This window comes from Phycodurus eques, chromosome 2 (assembly GCF_024500275.1).
Source record: "Phycodurus eques isolate BA_2022a chromosome 2, UOR_Pequ_1.1, whole genome shotgun sequence".
NCBI lineage: Eukaryota > Metazoa > Chordata > Actinopteri > Syngnathiformes > Syngnathidae > Phycodurus > Phycodurus eques.
In genome coordinates, this window is record NC_084526.1 from 20,371,540 (window position 1) to 20,392,429 (window position 20,890).

Here is a 20,890-nt window from a genome sequence, read left to right on the forward strand (position 1 = left end):
GCATATGGAAGTCATTGCCAAGCGGGATCAGATGGTAGCAAGGGAAAATGAGATTACGCCCGCAAAGCTTCGACGGCAGAGCTGCGGCCATTAATGTTAATGCAAAAGCCCCGAGACCTGACGGTCGCCTCGGTGCAGTCTCCACATTCTAAATCCGATTGACAGGACCCGGGTCTGCAAGACACTGGAGAGACAGCGATGCAGGCACCTGATACCCACGGAAGAAAAAAAACCAGCCTGCTTTTCTGTTGTTGTTTTTTCTACATCGCAGGCAATCCCAGAAACTCTCAGGTTTCCTCTATATGAAATAAAAGCTGCTGTAATCATTCCTGGCATATCTCCACACCCACAGATGACATGTGATCGAAAGGCTGAGCAGGATGCTTTAAGATTCCCAGCAACTCAGCTTGTAAACTCTTAAGAGATACGACCCCCCCAGTACCCACCTTCTTTGTTTTGGGAAGAAAATTGTATTTAAGGGGTTTGTGATGGACTTGGCTGACCCGGTATTGCTTTCCAATGATCTTCCTGCTCAGGAGGGAATAGTGAGGATAGTGCCAGCACAACACAACCAGGCTTTGTTAAAGGAGCTTTTCACACACTTGAAAGAGTGGGAATTTCCCCCCCACCCAGTGAAAATCCACAGTTGGAGCATGTTCAAATACAAGCCGGCTCAACCGTTCCAAGGGTCATCAGCACAATTTAATTACATTAAGAGATGGCTAAATTGGACTATACAAACAGACAAAGCTTAAGAGATTAGCAGACCTCGAGCGGAAGGATCAAATTTTACCTCGGAGCGGTAAATAATATGCCCATGCAGCTGCAGGTGGGCTTGGTGTGGACAGAGATATATTGGGGCAATATTTTCCACCAGCTCCTTAATGAAATTATTATGATGCTCATTGCTAATATATATATACACATACATTAGCAATGAGCATCATGCTTTTACGTCAATGTGTAACCCCCAAGCAGCTCTCTATACGTATATATATATATATACACATATAAATATATATACACATATAAATATATATATATTTTTTTATTATTATTTATATATATATACATACATACATACATATATATATATGTGTATGTGTATATATAGTCTCCAATTAATGCATGTTTTTTGGGATGTGGGAGGAAACCGGAGTGCCCGGAGAAAACCCACGCAGGCACGGGGAGAACATGCAAACTCCACACAGGCGGGGACGGGGATTGAACCCCAGTCACCTCAGAACTGTGAGGCATGACGCTCTAACCAGTCGGCCACCGTGCCGTGTGTGTGTGTGTGTGTGTGTGTGTGTGTGTGTGTGTGTGTGTGTGTGTGTGTGTGTGTGTGTGTGTGTGTGTGTGTGTGTGTGTGTGTGTGTGTGTGTGTGTGTGTGTGTGTGTGTGTGTGTGTGTGTGTGTGTGTGTGTGTGTGTGTGTGTTTATATATAAACCTAACAACAAACGTTTTACTCACATGGCCTGTTAAAAGACGATAGCTGTGCCTGATATAGGGCAATAATAATGGCAGACATTAACGTTGTTACCCTTGTTAGGTTATACGATTTAATGTACAGTATTATTGTTTATACGTATATATTCTGCGGGGTTTGAATAAATTTGTCCATGTGTTTTAGTCCTCTGGTCAGACAACTATAGGATAGACCTGTATCGCTGTTCAAAGGAAAAGTAAATAAACTGACGTGTTTCAATGAAATCACAGACAGGCAGATGGTTATTAACAGCCTGTACTGTGAGCTCAATGCTAAACAAATAAATAGTAGAGGTCATTTCTATACGCTCGTGTCAGCAAAACAAAATACTGTTGACGCTCTCGTTGTCATCATTGTAAAAAGGTGCACCTGATAAAGTGCATATTTCTGCGAACAAGCGCTGTCGTTTTCCTGTAGCTATTGTTTGGATTTTGCCAACGTACCACACACACACACATCACAACAGGCTCATGCCTTCAAACGTACGCTGGAAGGAATGACCAAAAAAAAAAAAAACAAAAAAAAAAAAGTGTACTCCCCTGCAGTAGGCGTGCAAAGAAAGCTGGCTTAGCACATCCCAGCATTTCCCAACGATTAAAAGTTACATGACTCAGAAGCCAAAACTGGCTTGGTAGCACCTTTTTGAAAATTCTGCCTCTGAAGGCAGTTTAGCGACATGGAATTTGGTATGCATGTCTATAATGAGTAGACGCACAAGTCTTAGGAAGCCATGCAAAAAGAGAAACTAATCATTGAAAAGTACAACATAGAAGAGCAACACTAAATTGTTAAAATTGTGAGTTTTTCGTCTTTGCCTGTGTGCAGCATGCATGCAAAGTTTGCTGACTCAGCACCTTTTGCAGAAACGTTGTAGTAGCACCACCAGAATTGTTTTGAAAACTTAGCCCTTGAAGCCACTTTCATTTAACAACATAATATTTGGCAGAGATGTCTATTATAAGTAGACCCACAAAAAAACTCCCATAGACCAATGCCCGAAAACACATAGGAAGGACAATAATTTTTAGGGGTCCAGTCCAAGAGGAACATATTTTGTCCACTTGTTACCACATTTGAAGCTCTTATGCCAGACAAATGGGTGATGCTTTATTACAAAGAATTTTAAAAAATGAAGAAATGGACTTGTGTTTGGAAGCACTCAACCATCGTGGTTAGCACATCTCCCTCACAGTCTGGTCTTTCTGGGTGGAGTTTCCATGTTCTCCGCATTGTTGTGGAGTTTCTCCGGGTACTCTGGCTTCTTCACACATTCCAACAATAAGCATTTTAGTTTTATCTAGACTCTAAATTGTCCTTAGGTGAGAATCTAAATCTAAATGTGCCCTACGATTGATTGGCGCCCGGTACAGGAGGTAACCAGACTCTGGCTCCAAAGTCACCCACCCAAAAATAGGATGGATGGAACTCTGTTGCCATGACAAGGGATATCTCACAGCATCGGCCTCACTCTTCTTCTACGGTGTCATTCTCCTACAAGCTCAAGTGGGTCCCTTATTTGCAATGGTTGTCATGTTTCCTACATAACCTGTGTCCATTTGTGTGCTTCTATCTGTGTGTTTTGTTTCACAAGTGGGCCATCATTGTTTTTTCTGCGTCTGAAAGCATGTGACTATCACAAGCGTATTAGTGGCGTAGAGATTCCACTTGGGCTGAGTGGCTCTCGTCCAGAGTGGGAGAGAGTATGACACCGCTCCGATATTCGTAATGAGCTGGCGTGCTGTCGACACACGAGCAAGCGTGTTCAATGCACTGCAACTCGCAGGGGAAGCAGATTTTTTGGTGCCCGGGCATCCCGCTGCGCTACTTTATCAGACTTTTCTTTGCCGACAACAAACCGATCAATGCGAGACGGGAGGACGGATAAAAACGATCAGACAGAGTAGACATACAGTGGTGTATGTCTAGGATACCCATTGGAAAATAATGTGAATGTGGTCCAGTTTGTGAATAGACAGACATCTGTTTGTAATGTGTGTGGATAAGAAATGTACAAAATGTTGGCATTATGTGTATATGTGTATGGAATGACACGTTACGTGAATAGAAGGACATAGGTTTACATTACCTGTGTATGTAAATGGACAGACAGATGCTTAAAACCTGTCACTTTGTATTGTAAATGGACAATTGTTTACATTGTGTAACTGGAAATAGATCAGCCTACATTATGCACGTATTTAAGCGGTTACAAATATTTACAATATGGACCTGATTTTCTAAGACCCCAAACTGCGGGTGCTGGATTGCGTGTTCACTGACCCAAACACAGTGATTCTCAACTAGCTGGTCGGGACCCAAAAGTGGGTCGCGGAAATCATGTAAAAAAAATGTGTTCTTATTTAGAGGCACACAAAGTTCCCACGTGGCATATCTTAGGTACACGACATGAAGTGTAACTACCTCGCGCTCTAGTCACTAGTTTGCTGTGTAAACAAATACACTGCAGCTCAGCCTCTGGCTCGCAGATGTCATGGCTAGTCATATGCTTTTGGCGGTATGTCAAACTCATTTAAAATGGTATTGAATAATATAATATACTGTAACCTTGTTTTCAGAGGCTATTTTTAAACCAAAGAAAAGATTTAGTGTTTTTAACTAATAGAAAAGTGAGTCATTGACAGGTGTAAAAGTTGTGGAGACTGCCATTTTATTTTTATTATTTAACTCTCCCCGAGTGTGTTGCAATTGGATGTGCCTGCCAATAGTGCATAACAATGTATTTGAAACATGAGAGATTGCAAACCTGAAAAACTGCTGTGGGAGAGATCAGCACCAATTGTCACAGTGCGCTGAAATGACCCAGACGCACAGAAATACACAGCTGAAAGGAGTATTGTCATCGGTGATATGGCATGACTCCTTCTTGTGACTGGATTCAGGTCAGCCCTGAGATTATTCAGAAGCGCCCAAGTTATATTGCTGAATAGACAATATGTTGCGATCATTTTTGTTGGCATTTCAAAAATGTTTACATGAGACGACAAGTTTGCCCTGCCGCCTCTCATTTTGCTTGCGCTACCCCGGCACTAGTTTGACTGGTGCTTTGCACCACCTTTCAGACGCGTTATTCAAAGACACAAAATGAGCCGTTGCAATTCATCTCAGGATTGATGAATCACATTGCGCATGCTAAAATTGATATATTTACATATATTCCTCCCAGACCACGCAAAAAGAACCACGCGGCAATAACGCCTGTTTTGCAAATACAATCCTGGGTGCGCCAGGTTAGTAGATCAGCTTCCACATCTGTTTGCTGTGAGCAATCAAATTTGGGCCTGTTATGTTTTGCATTTGTGTGTAGAGTGTGTAAATGGACATACGAGACTTAATAGTTGTTTTTGTTGTTCATTTATTCTGGTCAGCTACATAATCAACATGAGATCAGTGGTTCCACATTTCCAAAGCCACAATATTGTTTTTCTATCATCGTGGCTTCAAAGTCCTAATACTAGCTGCACCTGCCGTCCCCGCATGAGCACAAAGGCTTGACATGTATGAACTCCCGCTATTGCCATGGTAACTCTCACCTCAGCGACACCCGGATGGAACGTTAAAAAGAACGACAGATCTGGTGAGCAGGCCATATTACAGCTGAGTACACCATACGACGAAAAAAACCAACTGACTATACAAACACATTGTTTTGTGTGTGGGTGTGTGCGTGTGTGCATTGTCTCAACTTCGAATAAACGCATGATTCCCTCTCATATACAGTACGTGTGAATATATATTACAGCATGTATATGTGGTTGCTTGTCAGTGCCAAGTGGTTTTAGATCTGTGTGCATTCATTTCAATAGACAAAAGCTCAAGGTACCAAAAAATAAATAAGTCGTAATTACAATGTGTTGTTACTTTTTTAAAATCGATCCATTTTTATAGAACGCCGCACTTGTGTAATTTTTTTCAGCTTTTTTTTTTTTTTTTCCATTCCTGAAAAAGTATGATTTCTTGTTCTTAGTACTGAATAAATGTGGGAGCTAATTGTCTTTCTTTAGATGTGAATTCTCATTAAAATAATTTCATTTAAATATATATATCTATAAAATGTATGTGTTAAAAAAAGATTACAATTACTATTATTGACGTTTTTTTGGGGTTTTTTTCTGTCCTGTTCGGCTGTTAGGTCAAGCAGAATGGAGGATTTGTATCCCTTTTATGGCGGAACAGTTTTACTGTGTCACAGTGGAGTTTTTAAGCTGCGGCTGTGGTTTCTTAGTATTATAACTGACTATAACTAACTAATCCGAATCGATCAGTCGAACAGAACAAAGTTTCTAGAGGGGAGAGAGAAACGAAGACAAAAGTATGAATGAAATATGAGTGTTGCATGGGGCTGTAGTGCTACACCCTGTGAGTGAAGGATAGGACAGAATAAGGACAGGAGAAGAAGCATGCAGAACAAAGGTCGTGAACCCGGCTGTACAACTAAATCATAAAAGTCTATAGGACGAGAGTGTGAGTGAGGGGATACACAAGCAATTCGCATATTCATGAGTGATTTGTCGCAATAAGTGTGTGGCCCCACACCCAGCGAAAGAGTTCCAGGGGTGTGTGCCTGCGGACTCATGCAAGTGAATTGACACCGTTTCGCATTCACAAATACTGACAGGAGTGTCCTGTAATTGCTGTTCCTGCACCGCGGAGGCTGTTGGAGCCAACCCAATCAATCGAGGGGCGCGATCGGGCCCAGGGGTCCACCCGAGAGCAGCCCGGTGGACGGGGCACGTCCCACACCGAGGGACCCAGGGCCGTTCGCCAGCCCCACCGAGACGCCCAGACCACTGGCCACCCGGCGGAGGCCGCAGGGACCCATTGACACCCCCCCCCCCCCCAATAATTACTTGATTATTTTATATAAATACGTTTGTAGATGGCCACATTTTATAAATTACTGTATTGAGATTAAAATAGTTTGCTGAAAATTATTTTGTGTCCGTATTAATACAGTGTTATGCATTAGTATCATAAGTGTAGTCATAAAAACATCAAATACTTTTTGCATTATTATTTATTGTTTGTTTATTTTGAATGTAAAATCTATAAAGTTGCATTGAGTAATATATTTAATACTTTTTATTAATTGAGAAATAATGCAGTTATGTATTAAGTCATGTATTTGTTGTGTTTGTGGGATTAATAGTATTATTATCCATATGTAGATTTTATTAGTATTATTACTATAGTATTATTAGTATTATTATCTGTATGTACTTGTAGTATGTCGTTTATATGTAGTTTTCTCTGCTCAAGCAAATGATGAATGAGGCACTGATTGACATCAGAGGTTTTAATAGCAGAACTAACAATCTGTGACATTTGTGGGCCGTGAAAGCCAAGCAGCCGTCAGACTTCATTGTTTTTTTTTGTTTTTTTTTGTTTTTTTCCATCAAGTGGGGGGAAAACTCACCAGCTCCTTGTCGGGGCACCATTTCCGACTGGTCGAGCTTTTGGATGAAGAGAAACAGACTTCCGGCAGCGAACAGCAGGATGATCCAGAAGAAGCAGTGCAGCCTCCTCGTCCGTCCACACAGGGAGTCCAGCGTCATCCTCCACTTCATCCACGGCATGATTCTGGAGAAAGAATGCACAAAAAAAGAGCAGAATTAGTAAAAGTGTCAAGAGGGGCCTACTTTTTTACGTACAAAATATATATACATGCTCATTTTGGTTAGGTCAAATGTATTATTAGAATGAGCACTATCAGATGGGGGCCTGGGGGACCTCCATTAATCACAAAAGCGCTCTCATCGCCTTTAAACGCACCTGCAACACATACAAAAAAGACCTACAAGTGCCAACTCCTTAAAATATTCTAATCATACAATTTAAAGGCCACATAGAACTCCCAGGTGTCTCGTCATATGCATTTATCAAAACATCCCAAAGACCACAGTTACTCGTTTTCTTAGTCTTGCTGAAATGGTCCAATTTTGAGGAGTGTCTCTGTGAGCCAGCCCCCATCCCAGCCCCCATCCCGCCCCCTACTGCTGGCCCAAAGGCAAGAATGGATTCTGCTACTATGACGACAAGGGATAGAACTAGGATTGGCTGCACTTTGAGGTCCCCATCTACTACATCTACTTCAAACGGCAACTCACACACAAGCTCCTAAAAAGACAACGAATGTCTTGTATTTTCAATCGTGGAGGCAGCACTTCATCACCAATTACCACCGATCACAGCTGAATTAAACGAGTCAATTAGTGAAGCGGATCTCTGCATGTGGCGCATGCAGCCGACACATTGTAAACCACAACTTCACTGAGCAATCAGGTATGTGCCGCTTATCACAACAGAAGGTAACACTAATATGCACATAATACGCATGAATCTACACAACACAATTCAATGCAGCTCTGCCTACCTTTTGGTTTTGATATGAGTGTTTCAGACAGCGTAGTTATGTAACAGTGGGGCAGAAATGGACGTAGATGCCATCTTACACAACAAACTTCCATCAAGAGTGTTTCATTGCCATCCGACTACTAAATACACAGAATAGCAATTTTTTTAACAAAGTGTGATTATAGTTATAGGGTTTCAAGCTGCATTTTGAACACACCGCGGGAATTTATACATTCAAGTTGACTAAATCCAAGCTTTCTAACAGTTCAACTTTGCACATAAGAGAAATGTTCACATTAACGTGAGCTCTGGTGGCCGTTCTCATTGCAACATGGTTTGCATTAAGGTTGATAGTTAGTGTAGGTTTGAAGTGTAGGAAGCAGGGTCTAAAATTAACACTCACCAGGTGCCAAATGCGAGTGCATTTTCCATTTTGCGAGTGAATCTCAGAGGGCTTCCAAACTGACTCAGTGTGGTTCGTTTGTGGTGTGACTATTAACTGGCCTCGATTCGACCCAACAAGTCAAAATCCCACAATTTATAATGATAGTGAATGTTGTACGTCATTCCTGATCCATTGTACTCTACTTAGCAACGCAACGCTTGTATGTTGTGGCTCAGGGCGATATATGCTCCTTCGGTTTGCAGCACGCATTTGCGGAAGACGGCACAGACAGCCACAAACAGAAAGTTCAGTGAAAAGAGGCGGTTTGGAAATGGCGGCAGCGTAAGAAACTGACTACACATGATTCCGGCGCTATGCTAATGACCTGTTCCTTGTACCGTCAGTATGCTAAAGAGAAGAACAGAAAGAACTCATTTGTGATAGGCAATAAAGCTATGAAGCTGGAGAGCATCTGTGAACATGAATCAAGTAAATTCCATAGTGCCTGTGAGCCCGTGTCCCGGGCTCAATCCGAACCTCTCTTTGACTCAGTGATGGCGATAATGACGATGTCGGTGCAAACAAGCTCGAAAATGAAAATATCGCTTCTGTCATTGGCAAGAAGGCGAGGCCATTTTCCCACTTCGAGTAGATGTGCGAGTAAGTAAAACTTTGCTTCTTTGAAATGTCTGTCACTACATTCAGGGGTGTCATGTGAATGTTCAGGAAAAAGGCCAAACTACCAGTTACATTGGATGACATGATTATATATGACATTTGTTTTTAATGAATTACATTACTGTTGTTTGTTTTTGCAGTTTCGATGAACAAAAAGGAATTGCTGTGGGGTCAACGTACAGGAATGAAAAGTTTCGTGTTTATGCACTACAGCAGAGGTGGAGAGAAACAAAATCAAAGATAATCTAAAAACCACCCAAAATAATTTCTCCTCCACAGACCGTTCTGTGAAAGTGGAGTTACTTTATGTCAGATTCATTCACCAGGCAAAAAGTGAATCAAAATGTATTGGCATCAACCCAGTGGAGAAGGCAGGAACATCATACATAAGCAAAGCCATCAGCGCCATCATGGATGAAGTGAGGGATGACTGGTGGAGCAAGCTGGTCACTCTGGGAACTGATGAAGCTTCAGTAATGACTTCAGCCAAAAATGGTGTCATTAGCAAACTGAAGGGCAACAGGGCATTTATCACTGGCATCCATTGCATGGCACACCGCCCTGAACTAAGCTTTTCTGATGCCATGCGTTCAAAAGTGATGTTCCTGAAAGTAGAGGACCTCCTTGTTGAGCTCGAGACCTTTTATCACAACAGTCCACTTGACAGGCCGAATCTGAGAAACAGCTCCCAGGCTCTCGGGCACACGTCATTGGTGCCCATCAGAATTGGTGGGACCCAATGAGTAAGAGACCTATTGCGTGCCCTGGACCACTTCCTGTGAGGTTACCAGGGGCTTGTCCTGCACCTTGAACAGTTAGTGGCTATAGATTACTATGCTAAGTCATACTCAGTAATTATTATGATGGGATGTCCAAGAAATAAGTTACAATTCGTAACATGTGCCATAATTAATGGACAGTAATTACTTATTTATGTGCTTGTTCTTTATGTATTTTAGATTCCATCTCCCGATGCCAAAGATATCCGAGGTGTCCAACAGGTCAAGGCCAGGAAACACTACTCTACTGTTAGTGAAGCTGTTATTGTCCGCTTTTGTGTGAAAATGTGAAGGTACATATCGTACATATGCATTATATTAGATATTATTAAGGATCAAGCCTGCCACGAAGAGCGGAAATCTGTGATTACTCGTTAAAACAATTGTTTTATGTAATTGCCTATAGACGCCACAAGATGGCGGTAAAGTACTACTTTTGTGAAAATCACAGATGTCAAACGCAAGACACATTTGGCCCACCACATCATTTTATGTGGCTGGCAAAAGCAAATCATTTGCGTCAACTTCCATGGTTCTTTCCAAAAATGCATTCATTAATTAATTCATTCATTCATTCATTCATTCATCTTTCGTTTCAGTTATCCTCACTAGGGTCGCGGGCGTGCTTGAGCCTATCTCTGGGCGAGAGGTGGGGTACACCCTGAACTGGTCGCCAGCCAATTGCAGGGCACATATAAACAAACAACCAGGCACACTCACATTCACACCTATGGGCAATTTAGAGTTTTCAATTAATGTGCATGTTTTTTGGGATGTGGGAGGAAACCGGAGTGCCCGGAGAAAACCCACGCAGGCAGGGGGAGAACATGCAAACTCCACACAGGCGGGGCTGGGATTTGAACCCCGGTCCTCAGAACTGTGAGGCCGATGTGCTAACCACTCTCCACCGTGTCACACCTTTCCAAAAATCTGTAAAAAAATTTGAAATCGTCATATGTAATATATAGGGGTGGATCTCCATTAAAAAAAATTTATCTAGTTATTCAGTTCAGGCTTCCCTTGCGGGGGGGGGGGGGGGGGGGGCTGGAATAAACTCGTCCTTCCTCAGCAACTCCCTACATCAGTTGACTAACATGCATGTGAGAGGGTGCCTTAGCCTGGCCATTGGGTAGTTGTTCCGTGTCTTCACGGGTGTGTGTGTGTCCCCCCCCCCCCCCGTCTACAAATAAGAACGCGAATCCTTTGTAATGTTACAGCAATTTGTTCCGTGACCATTTTCTTAATTCAAAACAGTTGCTGTATATCTCCAATCATCTTTTCTCACAAAACAAATCAACACAAGGTAGGTTATAAAATAGAGGAAAAACACAAACAAAAAGAAATCGGAGCAGGAAGAAGTTTAAAAAAAACAAAAAAACATAACATTGAGTCGTACCCACAATTTTGAGTACAGATTTCAAGCTAACTTTGCCAACTCCATCATCATATAATATATATATATATATATATATATATATATATATATATATAATATATATATACATCCATCCATTTTCTGAGCCGCTTCTCCTCACTCGGGTCGCGGGCGTGCTGGAGCCTATCCCAGCTATCATCGGGCAGGAGGCGGTTACACCCTGAACTGGTTGCCAGCCAATCGCAGGGCAAAAACAACCATTCACACTCACAGTCACACCTACGGGCAATTTAGAGTTGTCAATTAACCTACCATGCATGTTTTTGGGATGTGGGAGGAAACCGGAGTGCCCGGAGAAAACCCACGCAGGCACGGGGAGAACATGCAAACTCCACACAGGGGGGGCCGGGTACTGAACCCCAGTCCTCAGAACTGTGAGGCAGACGCTCGAACCAGTCCATCACCGTGCCGCCATATATGAAACTTTTATTGATCAGACACCTGTCAAATTTTGCCATTCAAATCCTTATTAGAGAATAGCGAGTTGTGCAAAGAGTACTGACACATTCAACAGTTGGACTTGTGCATTTACAGAAGGTAAAAAAAAAGAGGTAAAATTAAGTTCATCTGGAAAAGTTATTGTGCATTTTAAGTTAATGCTGAAAATTTACACAAATTAACGATACCCTTTAGTTTTTGTGTGTACTTGTTTTATTTTTCTCTTTTCATTCAGTCTTGCTTATAATTTTTTCTTTGCCTCTTTAAAGAACTATAGATTTGCCTTGTGTATAGGACAATAATTGCCTTTCAGTTCATTTTTTAAACTACATGCCACTGTGCATTTTGTTGTTGTTGTAAGTCTCTTGCAGATGTGGCGTAATTTGAGCATCGCAAACGATCACTTTAGCTTGGGGAGAATATTTTACCTCTCCGAGATGAACAAGAGCAGCTTCTCTCTGCTCCAACTGGCACATATTTGTCTAAACTTGCACTAAAATAAAAAAAAAACTCTTAGTCTATTTAATAATCCATGAACTGGGACAAATTTGAGCTGCTTATACCCTCCCCCCCCCCCCCCCCCCCCCCCCCCAAAAAAAAAATGAATCCCCAAAAAATAAATAAAAGTAGAGTCGTTCAAATATTATTCCAGCTGGAACAACAGGAGTACACACACTGGCTGTCGTCCCGCTATGAATATGCAAATGAGCGTGACTACTCAAGTGCGATATCAAATGCACCGTTTCCGTGACGTGTTAAGAACATGACTGTCACGCAGCATCCTGTGCTAAAAACAACAACAAAAAAGAAACACTTTAAATATTCAATGAGTGTCCAATGGCAGGTGTGACATACTTCAGCTGTTAAACATGCAACAGTTTTCCCATCAAATGGTGCCGGTTAAGATGATTAAATGACAAAATAAACAGATATTCGAATAAAGCAGGGGTGGGGAGCCTATCATAGAGAGCAGAAATGTGGTTGTAACAAGTCGTAAAACATTTCAGCCACAAATGCTGATAATAGAATCCATCCATCCATTTTCTGTACCGCTTATCCTTACTAGGGTCGCGGGCGTGCTGGAGCCTATCCCAGCTATCTCTGGGTGAGAGGCGGGGTACACCCTGAACTGGTCGCCAGCTAATTGCAGGGACCATACTGTATAAACAAACAAGCATTCGCACCTACGGGTAATTTAGTTTCTTCGATCAACCTCCCATGCATGTTTTTGGGATGTGGGAGGAAACCGGAGTGCCTGGAGAAAACCCACGCAGGCACGAGGAGAACATGCATACTCCACACAGGCGGGGCCGGGATTTGAACCCCAGTCCTCAATACTGTGAGGTAGTTGTCCTAACCAGTCATCCACCGTTCCGCCATATATAATTTATTTTGGGCTTTTACTCCTTAATAGGCTAACCAGTGATACCTAAATATTAAGTATTATTTAAAAAATAAATAATAATAAATTCAATATTACTTAAATAAAAATAATACATGCAATTTCCTTTTGGTGATATTTTTATGTCTGATAAATTATTAGCTTTATTTAAAAATCATTACCGTTATTTTTTTTTCATTGCATGGTTCTACTGCCTCATAGTGTGGCATGTCAAATATAGTTTGTTGCCGAGTAAAAAAACACACAGGACATGCAATTCATCAGAATTATGGTATGTGCATAAATTAATCATGTCAGTCATATGTATGATTGATAAACCTGAGGAGGGAGGGATTAAAGACAGTAAATTAATAGTGCCGGATTAGCAAAGTGTATATTTGAAATCTTATTTGACCTGCTAAACTGCTCCCTCTGGCCAGTCCCACTCTCAGCAATCGCATTTAACCCACTTTTAATGACACTGATGGCTCGATCAAATGGAGTACGTGGGGGTGAAATTAGCGGTGGCACAAATTTATTTTACAGGATTTGAGAGGCGTTAAGGCTCTTTTTCACAAATAATTTCTTTATTGTCCAAATCAGATGGGATTTGTCAGATATAACATTTTGCAGCATGGTTATGTTCATTGTTATATTACTACCAAATGCAGTACTTCCTTGCTGACTTTCAAATCAAAAGACAGAACCACCACACTGTCGTTACTTAAGAGGAGACGAACAAAGAGGAACGAACAGTCTTCCAATGTTATTTTGTCTCATCAATTGTCTCCACACGTCATTTTTGTTTGTTATACTAAATAATTTTTTCGTAATATAACCTTAGGAGATAGCAATTCGTCATGGAATGTCAAGCAGGAATGTTACGCATTTTTTAACCTTCCTCTGACAAACTCCGTGGTAGTGAGAAAATGCACTCTCTCGCTAAATAAATGTCAATTTTTCATGTTATACCAGTATTTGAAACTTGCCATACGACATAATGCTTTCAGAATATAGTTTAGTATATGTAGCGATTATGAATGAAATAAGAATTGTGCTTAATTTAGAAGAAAACGATGAGTCGGAAGCGGCGCCTGCGTCCCTTCCGGGTTATCGTAATTTTAAATTACAGCGTTATAAATCAAGATATTTGATATATATGAGGGTCACCACGTCATATTTTTACAAGTTTAACTTGAGGCGAAATGACGACAAACCTTTTTAATCAGTCTCTTATCGGAAGGTGGCTACACTTTAGAAACTTTGAGTTGTAGACTTTCCAGAGGTTTCGTTCCGAACCCAAAAACACAAAACAATGATGCAAGTGGGGAATTTTATAGAAAATGTAATAATAAAAACAGGTTTCTACAGGATAAAACACAGACAAACACAAAACAAACAAGGTACAGACGAACATTAGCAAAGGAAGGGATTTGTGACATGAGATTAGCAGAATGGGCTTGTAGCGAATGCATTTAGCTGAGGACTCCTGTTCTCGTTAATTTAAACCCAAATATGCACTAATCTGTACTTTTAGTAGACCGAAATGTTGGAGTTACGTGTCTGGAACACGTTTGAGGCAGGCGAGTTAGGCTCCCGAGTGTTCGGCCGGCGCGGTCCGCACCGGGAACAGGTAGATTCGACGGAAGGGAGAAAGGAAAAAAAGGAGGAGAAGAAAGCCAACGAGTTCCCAGGCAGGACATCTTTCAGGTGTCTCTGTTTGCAAGACGTTCGGAGCGGGCGTGTTGCGTCCTTGCCACCTTGGGTGAGGTGGGCCTCCTGCCTGGCCCCGTCGTCACCGAGTTGGTCGGGGTGAGACAGAAGGAAGACTTCTCCACCAAAACTCCCAAAACCTTCGCAACTGGTCCCGGCTCCGGCCCCTTTTATGGCTGGAGTGGGACAAAGAGGGGGGGTTTACCCCCCCTTCCTTTTTTATCACCTTCGCGAACACAGAGTGGCTGGACTGCCTCTTGGCATAATTTTTCCATTTTAGGATTATTTTGTGTCTTAAAACCAGTGGAATAAAATAATTATTGGATTTAAGATAACGAGACAATTTCCTCACCCTGCAATGTTCCATGCTCATCCTCTTTCATACCTGTAATTAATGTTTCAAATGTTGTGTGGTGAACATTACTATTTTACATGGGACATTTGTGGTGTGGGGTGAAACATTTCATCTGGTTCAGTCAACAACATATTCGACGTTAGACAAAGTTTGCAGCAATAGCAGTCACTAGTGGCGTTCATGTAAAGTCCTTAAAATATGAACTCACAGTCGAGTCACAGACAGTCTTATGAACCCATGTCTGTAGTGTCGTTCCGTCGCCCGTGGGTGTCGCTGTTGCCTGTTCCAACTCCCAAGTGGTGGTACTCAACAGAGCGGAGGCACCTTTGTTGGTGCGCTCCTTCGACTGGCAGGGAGTTAATTAACTTAGCGTCCGGGGGCGAACTCAGCATCCTTGGGTCCCCGCTTTGAAGCGCCAGGCAGCCGTGATTCACTTAGCGTCGGCATGGCAAAGCAAATGTCTGTGTCTTGTTTTTGATGGTTTATGGCATTGATTTGATTAGAGTCTGCATGTGACGTTGCGTCTCGCCAGCCTCTCTCGTCTACCTCGGCGGGGAGCGGCGGTAGTGCCGTGTGGCATCTTTTGCGTCCCATGTCCGCTACATATAGATTAGGCACGCAGCTAGCTCAGCAGCAAACAGCCTCGATGTAAGCTAGATAATGTTATACCTGTAAACACCAAATAGCTAGAAATACTGCTAAACACATTTCACTTAAAGTTGGCACACTTGACAGTCCACTAGAACATTTTAAACATAGAGAAAACTAAAACTAATTATGGGTTACCCCACTGTCCATGGTCAGACTGATGGTACAGGTAAAATGCACTTAACTTCTTTTCTCAGCGGTGAAGCGGACGAGCGACAGTCGAAAACATTTAACGTTGTTTAATGTCCGACAACTGCGATCAATCGTTACCAAAATGTATGTGGAGTCTGCGAATCGACAGGAAGTGGAGCGGTTGGAGCTCTGGTGGGGCCAACACAACCTGGAGCTGAACACTCTCAAGACTGTAGAGATGATTGTTAACTTCAGGAAGCATCCTTTGCCACAGCTGCCCCTCACGCTGTCCAACTGCCCTGTGTCAACCGTCGACACCTTCTAGTTCCTGGGAATTACAGTCTCTCAGAACCTGAAGCGGGAGACCAACATCAACTCTATCCTCAAAAAGGCCCAGCAGAGGATGTACTTCCTGCGGGTTCTGAGGAAGCACGGCCTGCCACAGGAGCTGTTGAGGCAGTTCGACACAGCAGTTATTGAATCAGTCCTGTGTTCATCCATTACAGTCCCATTTGGTGCTTCGACAAAAAAACACAAACTGACTGCAACGGACAGTCAGGACTGCCCATAAAATCGTCGGTACCCACCTACCCACTCTTGAGGACTTGTTCCATCCCCTTCCCTCAGGTAGACGCTACCGAACATTCATTCATTTTCCGTACCGCTTCTCCTCACAAGGGTCGCGGGAGTGCTGGAGCCTATCCCAGCTATCTTCGGGCGTGAGGCGGGCTACACCCTGAACTGGTCGCCAGCCAATTGCAGGGCACATGAAAACAAACAACCATTCCCACCTACAGGCAATTTAGAGTCTTCAATCAACATACCACGCGTGTTTTTGGGATGTGGGAGGAAACCAGAGTACCCGGAGTTCTTATGTCCTAAAATTATACTTTGTCACAGTAGGTGTCCGTTGTCGTACGCCAACAAATTTCTTATGTTTTGGACATACTTGGCAAAAGAAAACAAAAAAAAAAGATTATTATTTTGACATCTCTAATTATACCCATTTCAACCTCTGAAAATATTAGAAAGATCACCCCAAGATTTTGGATTTTCTGGACGTTTTCTGTGTTTTAGTGTCATTGGCCTATCCCCGTGGACGATTGGTGTAGTGCATTAAAATCTGGAGTGGTCCGTGCGGATGGGGTGGAGGGTAGGGCAGCCCCCCCTGCCTGGTTTTAGTGGTCATTTGATTGCAGCTGTGTTCATATGGCTACTAATTTGACCTTTATCTTTAATCTCCTTGACTTTTCTGAAAAATAGAGGCGTTAGCATTGACCAGAATTGCATGTTTCTTAATGCACTATGTAATTCTGTGATGGTTAAAAGAGCATCATGACTCTCTTTAGTTCCTGTGTTTAATTGAGGAATGTTTAGATCATTAATAAAAGTTTCATTTTGTTTTTGATCTGGGTTGTTCGAAGATGCATATAAGCTGCTATGATAATTTTAATATATTTAATTTATTTCCAGCGGTGACTGCGTACAGTTGCCGTTTGAATCTTGAATGGATGTAATTAATTTTTTTTTTTTTTTTTTATTGCGCTGAAGTTGGTTTGCTAGAAATTTGCCCGATTTATTATTGTACTGAAAGTTAGTGTATCTTAACTGTTGTAGAAATTCTTCTTTTTGATATGATGTATAATTGATGTTTTGCCTTTTGAAGTTGGTTTCTAAGCGTATCTGTCGGATTCATTCCATATTCTTCGGTCAGATGTTTAATTCTTCATTGAATTTCAAAAAGTCGTGTGGGGAGTGAATACTAAACACGGTGATTAAAATGTTTACAGGAAATATGAAGACTGTATCACGAACATTTATCATCACATTTTGAATTTAGTAATTTATTATTAATAGATTATTTGCCAACAGTAGGGGTGGCAACTGGGGTGGCAAGACATTTGGTGGGGGTGGCAGCTGTCACCCCTTGCCACCCCACAGATCCGCCAGTGCTGTTGTCAATTGCTGTTACACTGATGTTTTGTTGTCTTGGTCTGTTCTCCCTTTTCTCTCCATCCATCCCCTCTCAAACCTAGTCCTGTGTGACTGCATTAAGCTTTACATAGAATGGATGGATGGATGGATAAATCACATTGTTTATTATTCAATAAAAAAACAATACATTAATAAAAATAATTTAATGTAAATAAATAAATTTAATTGATAAATAAACAAAGTGGCTGCATCATTAAATTGTTAAATAAAAAAAAATAAAAATAAAAAAAACTTAAGAGTTATTTTTTCTCTGAAATAATAGTTAAAACCCAGAAGAGAATTTGGGCAAAGTTTATGTTAATAGAAAATACAAGTCTTTTGTTTAGAATAAAATAAATAAAGGTTTATGTCTGCATATGACGCACATTAGGCACCTGAGAACACACAACTTAAAATGTTGGGGCAACTGCTTCCCCCTCCGTGACGCAGCATGTTGGGATCATTTCCATTACCACTCTGTTCCCAGCGTCGGTGGAAACAACGGCACCAAGCTAATAAAAGAGATGAAAGCCACTTCCAGGCATGCTTTATTAATTAATGACGACATGCTGGAGAATAGGACGAGCAAAGCGTGGGCTCGTGTTCAAAGTGGCGTTGATTTGTCTTAATCGGTGGCAGTGAGTTGTTTCTGCAGTCGTCACGGTGATCAAAGGCCCAACCTGACAGTTTTTAAACCTATAAAAAAAAAGGTATAGTCATATTTTGGATGGTGCTAGAAATCTAATAAGTTCAGCCCCAAAGTATCTCAGGTTTAACATCATTTGGCAACAGAGTTTTTGTTGGACATGACCATGACTATGGGATCGCACAATGACTAGAAATAACCCACAGTCAAAAAAATGTCCACAAAAGGCTTGGTCATTCATAGACAAAAATGTAGGCAACGTACTGTACGTTTCCCCCTTGTGCCAGTTGTTGATGAGAATTTACACCATGCACAATAGAAATAAAGAAAACTACTAGAAATAATCAAGTCAACCAAAGTCCACAGAATACTCGTGCCTGCATCGACACGTGCATGGGCAATGTATGTTTCTTCAGTCATTTATCAGATTGTACAATGTTGTAGAATATAAAAATAAACCTCACAACTAGTAATACTGCAAGTAAATTTAAAAAAAAAAAAAAAAGGGGCAAAGGTGCACATGGGCGCACACCTTCTTCCCAGATACTCATGATAACTGCCACATTTCACAGTTGAAATAACAAGACGAGAAATCCACAGTCAAAACCATTGGGACATGCTTAGGCAAAAGCATGTACGTGTCATCTTCTTGCCAAATTATTCATGATAAACTGCCATCTTCCATCCATTTTCTACCGCTTATCGTGTGGGGTCGGGTCGCGGAGGCAGTAGCTTTAGCAGGGACACCCAGAATTTCCTCGAAGCCGTCCGAAAGTCTTTCTTCATGGCCTCACCGAACTCCTCCCATACCAGAGTTTTTGCTTCAGCGACCACCAGATCTGCATTCCGCTTGGCCAGCCAGTACCCATCAGCTGCCTCAGGCGTCCCACAGGCCAAAAAGGCCCGATAGGACTCCTTCTTCAGCTTGACGGCATCCCTCACCGTTGGTGTCCACCAACGAGTTCGGGGATTGCCGCCACGACATGCAACGACCACCTTACAGCCACAGCTCCGGTCGGCCGCCTCAGCAAAGGAGGCGAGGAACATGGTTCACTCGGACTCTATGTCCCCCGCCTCCCCCGGAACATGAGCAAAGTTCTGTCGGAGGTGGGAGTTGAAACTCCTTCTGACAGGGGATTCTGCCAGACGTTCCCAGCAGACCCTCACAATACGTTTGGGTCTGCCACGTCGGTCCGGCATCTTCCCCCACCATCGGAGCCAACTCACCACCAGGTGGTGATCAGTTGACAGCTCCGCCCCTCTCTTCACCCGAGTGTCCAAGACATGCGGCCGCAATCGGGGGGGCCGTTCCTCCCAATCAAGCCCTTCCAGGTCTCACTGTCATTGCCCACGTGAGCATTGAAGTCCCCCAGCAGGACGATGGAGTCCCCAGCGGGAGCCCTCTCCAGCACCCCTTCCAAGGACTCCAAAAGGGGTGGGTACTCTGAACTGCTGTTTGGTCACCAAGCGCTCGCCTTCGAGCCCCACCACCAGGCCTGGCTCCAGTGGGGGGCCCCGGTGACCCGCGTCCAGGCAAGGGAAAACGAAGTCAATTGTTTGTCGTCATCATTAGGGGTCTTTGAGCCGTGCTTTGTCTGGTCCCTCACCTAGGACCTGTTTGTCATGGGTGACTCTGCCAGGGGCATAATGCCCCAGACAACTTAGCTCCTAGGATCACTGGGACACACAAACAACCTCCACCACGACAAGGTGCCGGCTCAAGGAGGGGAACTGCCATCTTGCACAATAGAAATAAACACAACAACCAGAAATAATCCACAGCCAAAAAAGTCCATGGCACGCTTTGTAACGCACGAGCATATGCACATTGTATTATTCATGCTCAATCATTTCGCCAGTTGCCACTTAATGGGAATAAACAGATATATAACCACACGGCAATTACTGAAGATGACGTGTGGGAAGGGACCATTTCTAGAATTTCCACCTAACGTGACAAAGACAGGCATATTCTAATAGAATCTAGATGATTGCAGACTCCACATTTAGTGTAGATATGATAAAAAGCACACTGAATCAAGAATTAAAACATTCTTTGAGGGCCATGACGGCTAACAAAAGATTTGTGATCGCAGTGCCAAGCCTTGCGTCATTGAATTAAACAAATAATAATAAAGTGAAAGTGAGTTGGCTCAGCACAGAACTATTGATTCCTTCGCCGTCCAGGCGGTGAATTGCAAGCAGGTCAAGGTTTTGAGAAGATACTTGAATAATCCATCGGATGTGTTCTGCTAAAGATGAACATTTAATGAGTTGCTAAGTGCATCGCAGTGGAGAAACTAGGCCGAGGTGACAATACTCAAAGGCTTTGAATAAGCAAGCTCATCTCAAGCCTTTTGAGTTGGCGTCATACTTTAATTACCTATGTACAGCTATTTACACACGAGGGATATAACGGTACATGCATCTGGACTCTGATTTTTTTGGTATGGAACAGAGACAT

General features: G+C 42.4%; 1 protein-coding gene across 1 annotated transcript in view; it reads right to left on the reverse strand.

Annotated features, from left to right (window-relative positions):
• The window catches only part of LOC133397957 (carbohydrate sulfotransferase 8-like), a 266,959-nt gene that overhangs the window by 195,044 nt on the left and 51,025 nt on the right, over positions 1 to 20,890 (reverse strand). Inside the window, exon 2 of the mRNA XM_061669440.1 lies at positions 6,925 to 7,088. Within this exon, the coding sequence (XP_061525424.1) occupies positions 6,925 to 7,084 (160 nt within the window). The 5' untranslated portion in view covers positions 7,085 to 7,088. The remainder of the gene's footprint in view (positions 1 to 6,924; positions 7,089 to 20,890) is intronic.